At 36.3% G+C, this 13,529-nt stretch overlaps 1 protein-coding gene across 2 annotated transcripts in view; it reads right to left on the bottom strand.

The window, feature by feature from the left end:
• LOC123568732 (selection and upkeep of intraepithelial T-cells protein 1-like) overlaps window positions 1-13,201 on the bottom strand; it is a 192,097-nt gene extending 178,896 nt beyond the window's left edge. Inside the window, exons 1-5 of one of the 2 annotated variants that reach the window (XM_065522988.1) lie at window positions 13,145-13,201; window positions 10,624-10,681; window positions 8,056-8,136; window positions 2,391-2,738; window positions 506-787 (exon numbers count right to left, since the gene is read on the bottom strand). In XM_065522988.1, coding sequence (XP_065379060.1) covers window positions 506-787; window positions 2,391-2,738; window positions 8,056-8,136; window positions 10,624-10,681 — 769 coding nt within the window. In that variant the 5' untranslated portion in view covers window positions 13,145-13,201. Of the gene's footprint in view, window positions 1-505; window positions 788-2,390; window positions 4,468-8,055; window positions 8,137-10,623; window positions 10,682-13,144 lie in introns of those variants that run through there. The other variant, XM_074007362.1, reaches the window with a different exon arrangement.
• Window positions 13,202-13,529: the final 328 nt, after the last annotated feature.

The raw sequence follows: 13,529 nt of genomic DNA, 5'->3' as shown, positions 1-13,529 counted from the left end.
AAATCTGGGAAACAGAAAACCAAATATTACATGTTCTCACTTATGAGTGGGAGCTAAATGATAAGAACACAGGGACACGTAGAGGGGAACAACACACACTGGGGCCTGTTGGAGAGTGGAGGGTCGGAAGAGCGAGAGAACAAGAAAAATAATTAATGGGCACTAGGCTTAATACTTGGGTGACAAAATAATCTGTATGACAAACCTCCATGGCATAAGTTTACCTATATAACAAACCTCAACATGTACCCCTAAACTTAAAATAGAAGTTAAAAAACAAAACAAAAACTATGTACTGGGAACCTGAATAGCAAGAAGACAGAGTGAAAAGAAAAAGACTGTAACAAAAAGAATATGAAAGAAAACAAGCAAGAAGACAATTAATAAAACCAAGAGAAAGTAATTGGAAACCAAGGGAAGAAAGTATGCATATGATTTTTTCCTCTTTAACTTACACATTTTATGGCAATGGCCATCATTTCAAGAACAAACACTCAGATCGCACCTGATAAGACAATGCTTGTCCTTTCCTCTTGACCAGTTATAGGATTTCGAAGGTAGCAAGTTATGTTGCCATGGGAGCTATCTCTAAGAAGAAGGCTCATCTTCATGTTGAACAATTTGTTTCCATCCTGTGAATGGGATTTTGATGAAGGTGGAATGATCTCTCCTCTGCTGTCTCTCCATTCCATTTGAGGCTGTGGGAACCAACCTTCTGAATTACACTCCACTAAAAGACCTTTGGTATTCGGAGGATGAATAAGAATTTGTATTTCTAAACTTGTAGCTGGTTGGAAAACAAAAAGGGAGAAACTATATTTAGGGGAAGAGAAGAAAACAGAGAACAGAGGGGAAAAGACTTCCTGCCCCCTTTCATCCCTGTGTCCCTAGATATTGATAGCTAAACTCTATGGGGCTGATTGTCATGACAAGCCATTCAAAAAGGAACAGGGATAAGCCATACTGAAGTGTTGTGATAAACCTATTAACAACATAGTCCAAAGTAAGTGAGGTGAGAAAATGCCTGTTTTTTCATTTATTCTTTCACTCAAAATGTGGGCTATTAACTAAATTCACATAACTCGACTAGGTCCTTGGATTATGATATACAAAAAAATCAAGATCTCAGTCCTCATAGAATTTATGGCTCAATGTTTTTTCTTTTATCTTCACCATTAGCCACTTCTGAGCCACCATAACAAATTACAAATAACAAACAACATTATAAATGCATATTTGCAACTTTAATTAAAACTTTAACTTTCACGTATTTTGCATACAATAGATATTTTTACATGCAATATGTTTTACTTAAAAATACGTAATACATTAGTGTTTTCAAAATATGATACATACCACTTTAGAGAAAATAGATAAGGCTTTAGAGAAAATAGATAAGAAAAAAGAAATTTTCAGGATTTACCTGGGACATAAGTCTTGCCTAATATGTGGGCAAAGAAAGAATGAACAGAGATTTAAACCGTGACTCTAGAGTAGCTCTGTCTAATAAAATTTTCTGCAATGATGGAAATATGTGTGCCCTCTAATACAGTAGCTGCTTGCCACATGAGATGACTAAACACCTGAAATGTGGCCATTGAGACTGAAAAACTGAATGCTTAATTTTATTTAATTTTCATATGAATTTAAATGGCCACATGTGGCTAATATATATCATATTGGATAGCTCAACTGTAGACTATAGAATTGAGTGTCACATAATATCCAGTAAAGATGTTAAATGTGACTGCCCTGTATCCCTCCACATGTGTCCTCACATTTGTGAAGCCCTTGGTTTGCTTCAAGTCCTCCATCTCTTCTCCATTTCTCTGTCATTCAGAATACTTCAAGTGTGAGGTGATTTGCTTAAATGCTTTGTATTTGCAAATAACATCTATATAGTATATATATTGTAGAACTTTGAAGATAGTGGGTGAAGCCTTTTTGAAACACATTTAGAAAAGTGAATCTGTAACTAGGTAATCAGTGAATTGATTCAGGGAGAAATCAGAATAAGAATTACCATTAAGGAGTCTATTGTAAAGATTCAGGTACTTTCAAAAGTCAGGTTTTACTAAAGTGTTGCCAGAAATAGCTAGAAGAATTATAACGAATTTTAAAAGGATTCTGTTAATTTTTTAGCAGTCTAACAATATATGTAGACGTAAAAAAGCAGACAGTATTTACTGATAGTTTTGATGTCTGCACAGGCATAATTCTCATTCTTGATCCTCCACTCCTTCTAATTCAAACACTAAACTCATGAATTTGACCTTGTTAACCAGACCATATAAGAGAAAAATAGAAATAGTGAGAATTTTCCTAATACTCAGCCTCATACAGGTTGAGAATCTTGGATGCATAGAAAACTCACAGGGATCCATCCTTACCTGTGACCTTCACTTCTGCGATGGCCTCTTCATAGACATCTCCATCTTTGAAGAAGCAGTGGTACTGCCCGTCATCATCAGCACTGACATTAAGGATCCTGAGGGTCACTTTACCTTCTCCAATGGCTTCCTTCAGGAGCTTTGTCCGCTCCACATACTTGGAGATAGTTTCTCCATACAGGTCTTTACCCTCCTTATACAGGTAAACAGGTCGTGTGTAGTGACTCCGGAACCAGCGTATCTCCATGTGTTCTGCACTTTGTGGTGGAGACAGCTGGCAACTGAGCTCAACATTCCCACCCAGTGCAGCCAAGACTGGCCTCTCTAAGCTATTCACTGTAAATTGCTCTGGGAAGGCAGACAGCAACCAAAGGGTGAGGCATGGACTGAGACAAAATTTTCATTTGAATTATTATATCACACACACATATAGACACACCCACACACACACCCCACACACACACATCTTACTGAGAGTAAATTCTTTTGTTTTCCCTTTTCCTTGAAAACACCTTTACTTTGCACTTTGTTTGAATGGAAATTCATGAAATTATTTCCTTTAAGGAATATGGGCCAAAGGCAGTGGCTCACACCTGTAATCCCAGCACTTTGGGAGGCCGAGGCAGGCGGATCAAGAGGTCAGGAGTTCAAGACCAGCATGACCAACATGGTGAAACCCAGCTCTACTAAAAAATACAAAAATTAGCTGGGCTTGGTGGCACAGGCCTTTAATCCCAGCTACTCAGGAGGCTGAGGCAGGAGAATCGCTTGAACTCAGGAGGCAGAAGTTTCAGTGAGCCGAGATCTCGCCATGGCACTCCAGCCTGGGCGACAGAGTGAGACTCTGTCTCCAAAAAATATATATATATATATATGAAAAATGGTTTCCATTGTTGCTGTATGGTTTTCATTTCTTTTAAAATAAAAAAAAAATTACTACCACCAATATAATAATTGCTCCTCTTCATTCTATTATTTCATTTACTCTAAACATACTTTCAGGCAGTTCTTAAAATTTACTCCATTTTAACTATAATGAATCCATGTATGAATGCATTTGTCTTTTTCTGGCTCTTTCATACTGCTTCTTGAATTGGATGATTCTTGTCTTTCTTAAATTCTGGAAAATTCTCACACATTCTATGTTTAATTTGACCTCTCTTATTCTTCGCAATCTCTTATTATGGAAGTACTGTGCTTAACACATTGCATCTCTCTATTTTCTTGGATTTTACCAGCAAGATGTTTTAAACTATCACCACCTGCCCCTGCAAATGTCCACAGGTTAGGATGTTTCATTTGTTGTTTTCTGCTTGTGATGCCACTTGGCTGTAACAGATATTCTTTGAGGCTCAGAAATTCTCAAAGTTGATATTTAGTCCCTGACTACAATAAGGTGTGGGAAGAGGGGACATTTCAGACTCTCCATTTTGGTCCCTTGCCCCACTCATTGAGGAAAGTGAAACTGTTTTTGCAGAATTATGCCTGAGTCAGTGAAAGACATCTAACATAACTGCCTCCATCTTTCTTCTAACCCCCAAGTGGTTCTTGTTTATTCCTGGACGTAGGCTGAGCTAACTTTGGGAGAAACTTCTTTATAGTTTATAGTTTAAAAGTAAGATGATAACAGTCCTTTCTCAAAGCAGGTCTCCTTCTTGCCTGGGGACTAGATTGCCTCTGTAGGACTAACATTAGTCACAAGATTAGAAATTAAGGTTAAAGAGTCATGCAGCTGGAAGCTACAACATTCTGACCCTCCCTACACTGCTCCTAGGATCAGTGCTTGAGATATTTTGCAGACTCTGCAAATTTTAGTGCCTTAATCAATTAAACTCCAATTACATATTTAAAACATTGATTATTTTGAGTGTTTTAAATGCATATGTAACAGGCAAAATATCACATATAGAGTGATTAAAAGCTAATTGTCACATTTACCTTTATATCTATTTTAAAATAATAATAATAATGCAAGGTAAAATCATTTCATTGTTATTCCATACCAGTTTTTATATCTAACTAGACATATAATTGATATATTCTTAAGGTTGTATAATACATATTTTATCAAATTTTCAGGTTTGCAACAATCTTAGAGAAAATAAAGAAAAAGAAAGAAAAACTTTCAAAGGCATAATGGGAAATATTAGAACATTTTATGTTAAAATCAACAATACAGCACACATAAATTGATATAACAATTTGAGATCATGAAAATAAAAATACCTTTGAAATACTTCAAAAAAGAAAATATGTTTGTAAACTTTTTATAGAAAAATTATATTAAAAAAACACTGAGCAGAGAATATCTCTACAAGATATTTAAATTAGTTATATAAATACTATCTTTTTTTAAAAAGTTCTGTAATTAACCTATGAGAAGAAAGTTCAATGGGACAGAGTTTGGAGATGCAAATCCTTAGAGGAATTTGGTTTATGACAAAGATAACGTCTGGGGTATCTGAAGAAAGATTGATTACTTAATAAATAAAAAAAAAACCTAGGTATTTAAAAAAATGATGTCAGATTGTAATCTCAATTTTTATATAAGAAATCATTTTGCATGGGTTAGTTTCAAAATATAAAATAAATAGAAAAAGTTGTTATAATCTTGATGTGTGGTCTAGAAAACTCTGACTAAGCAAACATAGACTTGGACACTATGAGAAGAAGAAACAGCTGAGAAGCACAACATAAAAATAAGTCAGTAAATTGAATTTCAAACTGATCAAGAATGTATAGAAAAGGTACAACAGATCACATATTAATTCATTATTTTCAAATTTTGATTCATTAAAATTAAAAATGTCTGCTCTGCAAAAGCTTTTGTTAAGAGAAGAAAAAGACAAGCCACAGACTGAAAAAAATTGCAAAAGACATAGCTTATGAAGGACTTGTGTGCAGAACGTAAAAATTAACAGTAGAAAAACAAACAACACAATTAAAAACTAGACAAAATATCTGAACAGATACTTTATCAAAGAAGATACATAGATGGCAAATTAAGATATCAAAATGCTCAAAATTATACATAATTTAGGAATTGCAAATTGAAACAATGAGATACTAACCTAAACCTATTATAAGAATGGCTGAAATCCAAAATACAAACAAGGATGTGAGGAACAAGAACCCTCATTTATTGCTGGTGGGAGTGCAAAATGGTATAGGAACTTTGGAAGACAGTTTGATAATTTCTTACAAAGCTAAATATAAGATTACTATAGAATCTAGAAATTGTGATCCTAAGTAAACCCAAATAAGTTGAAAACCACATCCAACGAAAACTTGTATACAAATGCTTAAAGAACCTTTTCTAATACTTGTTAAAATTGGAAGCAGTCAATATGTGCTTCAGTAAGAGAATGGATAAACAAACTATGGTAAGTCCATACAATGAACTATTACTCAGTGATAGAAATAAATGAGTTATGAAGCTATTAAAAGATACGTGGGAAGATTAAATACATATTACTAAGTGAAATAAGTCAGTCTGAAAAGGGCACATACTGTATGAATCCAACTGTACAACATTCTGAGTCAGACCTATAGAGAGCAAAAAGAGCAGTAATTGGCCAGGTTTCAGGGGAAGGGAGGAATGAACAGATGAAGCACAGGACATTTTTATGATAGTGAAATTATATTGTATGATACTATAATGGTGGATGCATAGCATAATACATTTATATAATGAATTGGAGAATTCCAGAGGCTGATCAAGGAAAAAGATAAGACCATAGGTGGCAGTAGCACACAAAAGCTTCTATTTGGACACCACTTGGACAGGGTTGCAAAAAGAGCAGTTCTTACAGGATAAGGCCTTATAGAAGCACAGGGGACCACCATCCAGAATGCAGGAGGACAAAGGCACTCCCAAGCATGGGAGGGGAGATGCTGTGTGTCTAGATAACATCACTTCACAGCATGGTAGGAAGCTGCTGGGTCAGAGGGCTCTGAAGAGCATCAGGCTGCAGTTTATATAACTACAAGGTTTTTCTTATCTACAGCTGGCAGATGTTGGGTGCAGTTTCCCAAGGTGTACAAAGCAGGAAGACATAAAATGGCAGAAAAAAAAAATCTGCCTGTTCGGGATATATTTACAACAACTGGATGTGAAAACACTTCAGTTTGGCATCCTGGGCTTTTGAGCTAATGAGTCTCAGCCTGATTTAAGAAGCAAGCAACAAAGGGCCAATATGCAAACGCCATCGCTCATTTCTACAACAATTTGTTAAATCTTAGAGAAAGGTACAACACAGAGTGTTTAACGTAAACTTGGACTTTAGTTAATAATCATCTATCAATATTGGTTCATTAATTTCAATAAATATACCACACAAATGAAAGAGGTTAACAAAAGGGGAAACTGTGGGAGGGGGGCAGGTAGAGAAGAGGCAGAGGGGTTATGTGGGAACTCTATGTACGTTTTGCACAATTTTTCTGTAAACCTAAAACTTCTATAGAAAATAAAGTCTATAATAATTTTAAAAGTCCATGAGGAGAAAAAGGAGAGCGAAATAAATGGAAACTTGGGGGAAATTTTGTAATTCACAAAATAAAATCAAAAATCAAAACCAAAAAATTCTGCACATCCAAAATATAATTCACAAGTCCATTGAGTTATAAACTGGTCAAAAATACATGGAAAAGTTGACAGATCAAAAAGCGAATTGTAATGTGTGCAAGTTTAATGCAAAGGAAATGCGAAGTAAGGCCATTAAGTGGGCAGTTTAGATAAAATGAATACAATTTTTTGAGAGGAAGGAAGGCCACCCTAACTCAATAAACAAGTAAAATATTATCATTATGAGTTTCTATTTTTCGTCTGTAAGTTTGGAAAATATAAAAAATCCTGATACCTGTAACATCCACCTGAAAAACTCACATATGCTGTTGGTGGACAGGTACATTGGTAAGTATTTCAGAATAATATTTTTAATATAATAAAAACAGCACATAGCCTTGACAAATAGTTCTGTTCTTAGAAATATTTCCTACATTCTTACACATAGATATGCTTAAAATACATGTGCATAATGTTTGTGGCAGCTTTTGTTTTATTAGCCAAAGACTGGAAACTACCCAAATATGCATCAGTAAGATGTGTGCCATGTAACAAGTAGCTTTTGCCAGAAATTTTAAATCTTGTGTGCCACTTATTGGTTCAGGGTTTTAATGTATTTGTCTCTAAATAAACTATATTTATATCTGCTTTGCATTGATCACCTTCCACTGCAAATTTTCATCATCTATCAAGGTCCCACCAGCCTATTGTGTCTTTGCTTATCTTACTGTACAGATAACTCACAGGGATTCCAATATGGACCACAATTTGGGCAGCTTCTTCATTGTATAAGATATAAGTAAATCATGTCTCCTCAATACAAATATTGAGTTCTTGAGGGCAAATATTAGGACTTCTTCATTTGTTTGTTTGTTTGTTTTCTCCCTGGAACCTAACACAAATCTGGGTACATGAAAAAGACTTGCTGATTAGAAGTAGTTTTTCCTAACCATAAGACAATTCTTACAGTACATGTCCTCATTACATAACTGTATTAAACCTAAGGAACAATGCTCAAGAATTTATTCCTTTTGTTTGGTCCTTGCTTTTTCTGGCACACTTCATATTGCCAAGATCCACAAGGGTAAGAGAGAGTCATACCTGAACTTGGTATTGTCATCTGGAGGAGATTCATAACAACAAAGTATCTGGAGAAAGATAGCCCTGCAGTTTCCATTATACCTGTAATAAGAAATTAGGCAGGTTCCGTGAGAACAGGATTAATATGTCACAGAAATCACGTATCTCCACATCTTCCTGCAGTAATTAACTCTCAAATAGAGTTACCAGAAAAAACGTAGAACTACCAGTTAGATTTGAACTTCAGATAGGCAGTGTAAATTTTTTAGTATAAATACTTCTTGGGCATCATGTAATTTTTATTTTCTAAATCTGGTAACTCCACTTTTAAGATGTTTAATATAATGACCAAGTCCAGTCAGAGGTGTCTTTCTCATTAAAGGATTTCTTCCTCCCAGGCTAGACGTCATTTGTCTTCTGGTATTGTAAACTTCATCAGGTGACCTGCTTCTCCAGAGAAAGTGGCAGCAGATCTAGGGAGTAGGTCCTGTTCTCCAAAACCTTAGTAGCCTAAACATCTGCCACAGTTAGCTACATTTAGGTTCAAAGAAAAATTTAAAGACAAATTTAGCTCTATTATTCTCATGGAATGAATTAAGTAACCACTTTATAAGAGAATATGACTTTCTTTTCTTTAGTTGTGGCAATCCCTCAGAATTTTCTGCTTCTGAAGAACTCACAATTAGAGACAGGTGAATGAGTGTATATGGCCATGGAGAACAAATGGTAAAATACAATATTGCATATTTAGTCTAATGTGAAGGTTTTTCATCAGTTCTGTAATGTTTTGGCTTTTGATTCAGCAGACAAATGTGATGGTTATCTATTTATCCCCAACAAAAAAAAATTTGCTAGATTCCAGGGTCATAGGCAAGTGAACAGACACTTGGATAGTAACAATAATGTAAAAGTGCCATCCTATGAACGTGGGCAGTTCTTGCAACCTTGGAGAGCAATTCACTCTGCAGTATCATGGCAGGGAGAAGGTTCACAAAATGAAGACTTTACTAGTGAGGTGGTGTCTACATTTTGAAGAATGAAGTGGTATCTCATACAATATAAAGGGAATGAGGACATACACCAGATTCAATATGCAGAAACCTTACTGAGCAAGGGAAATTGAGGAATATATTTGTCTAGCAAGATTAAGGAGTGAGGCAGAGAGCACACTGTGAAGGGCTTCATATGCCAGGGTAATGAATTTAAGCTTTATCCTCTAGGCTAGGGAACTACTAAGAGGCTAAGAGGTAGTATGCATAGTGGATAAAAGTGAGGTCCTAAAATGGTACTGTCTTTACTATTCAGTTGTATCAGCTTAGGCAAGTTACTATAACACACTCTGTGACTCTGTTTATTCAGCTGTAAGTAAGGAATAATAATTTTTCCTCATTACATTTATTATTGGAATTGATTGAATTTTTGTATATAAAGTGGTCATAATGACACTATACTATAAAGTATGAGTACTACAAGGAAATTAAGAATGGTAAAGTATTTGTTTACTCATCATTTTTAGTACATTGAAGTTTATTGTTTAAGAGTGATAAAAAGTAGGACTTTGGAACCAGACTCAAATCCTAACTCATAGTTTCCATTAAAATAAAAAAGTCCTCATCGTCCTTAAGTTTTAGTTACTGCTTCCTGCTTCTGCTCCCTCAAGCCTAGGGATGGTCACAACCCTTTTATTTTAGCTCCAGGATATTGCAATAGGATTTCCGTACACCTCGTTCACACATTTGTAAATGATCTTTTATTTGAATGCCCCAAAATATGAGCATTTCATCTGATTTGTATTTATTAGAGCCATGACTGATGCAGGAACTGGTACTGAAAGTGTCTCCCAGAAAGAAACTCTCCAAATATGATTCTGAAATTGGGTTGCTTATGTATTCAAGGAGGCCACAGCTAATGTATAGGATGGGCAATGTGTAGGATGCCACGGCACCAAACTTATGCAATTCGCCAATAATTGTGATACAGGTTTAACTGCAAGTGCGATGTAAGGTACAGAGAAGAAAACGAAGTGACTTGGTTGCTATGGCAAAAATAGTAATTTTAAAGACTATGCAGTCCTCTACCTTCTTCAGACTGCCCTAGAAGATGGACTTAAGGAAAAGGGGAAATATAAAGTTCGAAATGTACAATAGAGAATATGTTTGAAAAACGCAGAGGTCTAAGTTTCAGCTCCAAAGTCCCTCATCTTCTTCCTACCCATGAGACATGTAGCAGAAGACTTTTAGTTTTCAGGAACCTAGTAGGTTAGATGGGTACATCTATAATGGGACAGGCATTCATCTTGAAGGGACAGATACTTACTCTGTTATTGGATCTGATGTCCCTACCAGCAGCGCTTCTTCATGCACAACAACTCATACACATACAGAACGCTCTTTCATCCCATGATATCCCATACACCAGCAGTCCCCAACCTTTTTGGTACCAAGGACAGATTTCATGGAAAACAATTTTTCCATGGACTAGGAGAAGGGAGGATTAGTTTGGTGATGTATCAAGTGCATTACATCTATTGTGCAGTTCATTTCTACTATTAAACATTGTAATATATAATGAAATAATTAGACAACTCACCATAATGCAGAATCAGTAGGAGCCCTGAGCTGGTTTTCCTGCAACTAGATGGTCCCATCTGGGCATGACAGTGGGAGACAGTGACAGATCATCAGGCATGAGATTCTCATAAGGAGCATGCAACTAGATCCCTCACATCCACAGTTTACAATAGGTTTTGCACTCCTATGAGAATCTAATGCTGCTGCTGATCTGACAGGAGACAGAGCTCAGGAGGTAATGTGAGCAATAGGAAGGACCTATAAATACAGATAGAGCTCACTTGATGGCCCTCCACTCACTTCCTGCCATCTGCCCGATTCCTAACAAGCCATGGATCAGAAACAGTCCATGGCCTGGGGGTGGGGACCCCTGCTATACAACATTGTCTCTCACAAACAGAATCATTTTACAGCAAATGAAGCACAGCAATGGGCTTAACACCATGACATTCCCTAGTCTCACCACATTCCCACAACCCAGATAGAACTGACTTCATAGAGCCTCCAATAGGCGCAGGTAGGACATGTGGGATATGCCTTAAACTAGTGGCTAAATAATTGTGCCATTTTTCCTGTGGCAGAATGCATAGACCTGGAAAGCAAGGAATAGATATGAGAAGTAATACTCTCACTACATGGTTTTATAACCTGCTGGAAGAATTTTGCTTCCCTTCTTGTATCTTCAACCTCAGTGTGGCTGGAGGTCCCAGGATCTCACAGAAAAATGTTTCCACCATGGAATACAGTTATGAATTAGAAGCTGAGACTGCCCTCTAGCCATTTTGCACTTCCCACATCACTGAACCAAGAGTCAGAAAAGTGTGTCATTGGAGAGCTGGAGAGACTATTCCAGAGGGCAAAGAGGTGCCTTGATCAATAGTTCTGATCTACATAAACTGAAGCAATCCAAGTAAGGTAGGACAACCAAAGGCTAAGACCCAAAGAAATAAAGATTAAAAGGATCCCATCAGGTTAAGAACCTCATCTAGCTGAGATGCTGATGGAGACATACAGAACACAGCATGAGTGACTGAAGAGGGCACCTACAATTACCCAGTTTAGAGTTTTGTGACCAACAGAGTCTACAAAAGCTGTATTTTCTGTTTATTAACTATGGCTTTTTATTTGTTTTGCCAGAGATAACATGAATAACACTGGTGGTGATGGTCTAGGTTTCAGGCAGAAAATACAGTCAAATTAATATTACCCATCAAGATATGGTAGCTTATGGGATTGGGCTATCCTTTGGTAAAAATATAAACTTTTCACTGAAGGAAAAGACTAGAGTGGGGCAAAACTCTTGGTAAGAGGCAGAGGTGGTGGACTGTGCTGGATATCTTCTTTGTCTATCCACATCTATGTGCCACACTTCTCCAAAGGTAATTTGTAACAAAATTAGAATAAAAGTGCAATATGAAAATTGGAAATAGGGAATAAAAAGTGTGAAGCGGTTAAAGAAAATGCAGTCTTTTGAAACATTGCTATAGAGAACCCACAGATTTTAATCTCTCAAATAAGAATCCTGATATGATTGGGTACATGTTTCTCATTTTACATATGGGTTTTGGAAGCTGTTCAAGTGATGATGTTAGTTTTTAATAGGTACAGGATTTCAGACTGGGAAAATGAAAAATTCTGGAGATTAATGGTAGTAATGGTTGCACAACAATGTGAACGCTACAGAATGAAATATTCAAAATGGTAAAATTTGTAAGTTTATGTTCTGTATATTTTTAAATGTTAAACAAAAAAGGCAAATGTGCCATCAAAGGATTATAAAAGTTAATACAATTCACATTCAACTTGTCAGGAAAGTGAGTCAGATCACAAATGAAGATACGCATGTCTTTAACCCAGTATGGTCACACCGATTTTCCTGATATCATAGAAACAATGTCTAATTCATCCCTTTTCTGTTGTGCTTTTATTTTAAGTAAAATCAATGTGTTTCTGATATATTCACCTTATCTTTCAAAGATAACTGGTTAAAATACTCTCTATGAATCTTTGTCATCTTTCAAAAGCCAAAGCCAACAGTTTTGCACATTTAATATTTTTAAACTCATCTGAACTATCCTATAATAAGGTATTTCTCTTTTCCTCTATTTTGTTCTTCTCAGCTAGCTACAATAGAGATGAGTTATTCTGGTTACAAAGAATACTATGCAAGGGAGACTAGTCTCACTACTATGTGACTGAGGAATAACATGCATAGGAATACTATTTCTTTAGTCCTTATCAAAACAGATTGGAGAAATGGAGAAATTGAGACCAACATTTGGGAAAACATAATGCTACAAAGTGATTTTCTACTGATGCACAAAGAAAATTTGCATTTTTCTGAAGAAGGCTAAAGATTTTCAATTTATCTCATCCTTCTGAAATCCCAAATCTCATTAGTCTTCAAATACAGGACTGTCAAGTCCTTGGAAATGTGGAATGGGGTTCCCCCTAGAAGGCACAAAGAAGAGAGAGGAATAAAAATGAAGACCATCAATGAAATGAGAACTATGTCCCTAAATCTTACTAAATCTACTCACCTACTTGAGCCGGGTGACACCAAATCAGTTCTCTATTGTCCCTACGAATGAGTCTCAGTTGAGTCACATGAATTTCGACAGTGCTCCAGCAGTTTTCTTGTAGCTAGGGCTAGATGTTCCAGAGTCATGTGGGGATCAGGCAAACTGCCTAGCAAAGCCCCTTCCTCTGCTGTCAGACTCAGCGAATCTGAGTCTGCCAGCCTGAATCTTATGTTCCAGTCCAAGGGAAATTTCCAGGGGACTGACTGCTTCAACCTGTGCATAGAACTCTTTGTTCAGCTTCAGTGATCACACCTGGTAGTATGCAAGTACTAACATGACACATGTCATTATGAAGGAAAGCAAGATGTAATCTGATGTACATATTTCATGTAATGGGTGCTGA

The sequence above is a fragment of the Macaca fascicularis genome, chromosome 1 (genome assembly GCF_037993035.2).
Source record: "Macaca fascicularis isolate 582-1 chromosome 1, T2T-MFA8v1.1".
NCBI lineage: Eukaryota > Metazoa > Chordata > Mammalia > Primates > Cercopithecidae > Macaca > Macaca fascicularis.
This window is presented reverse-complemented; position numbering and strand designations above follow the sequence as displayed.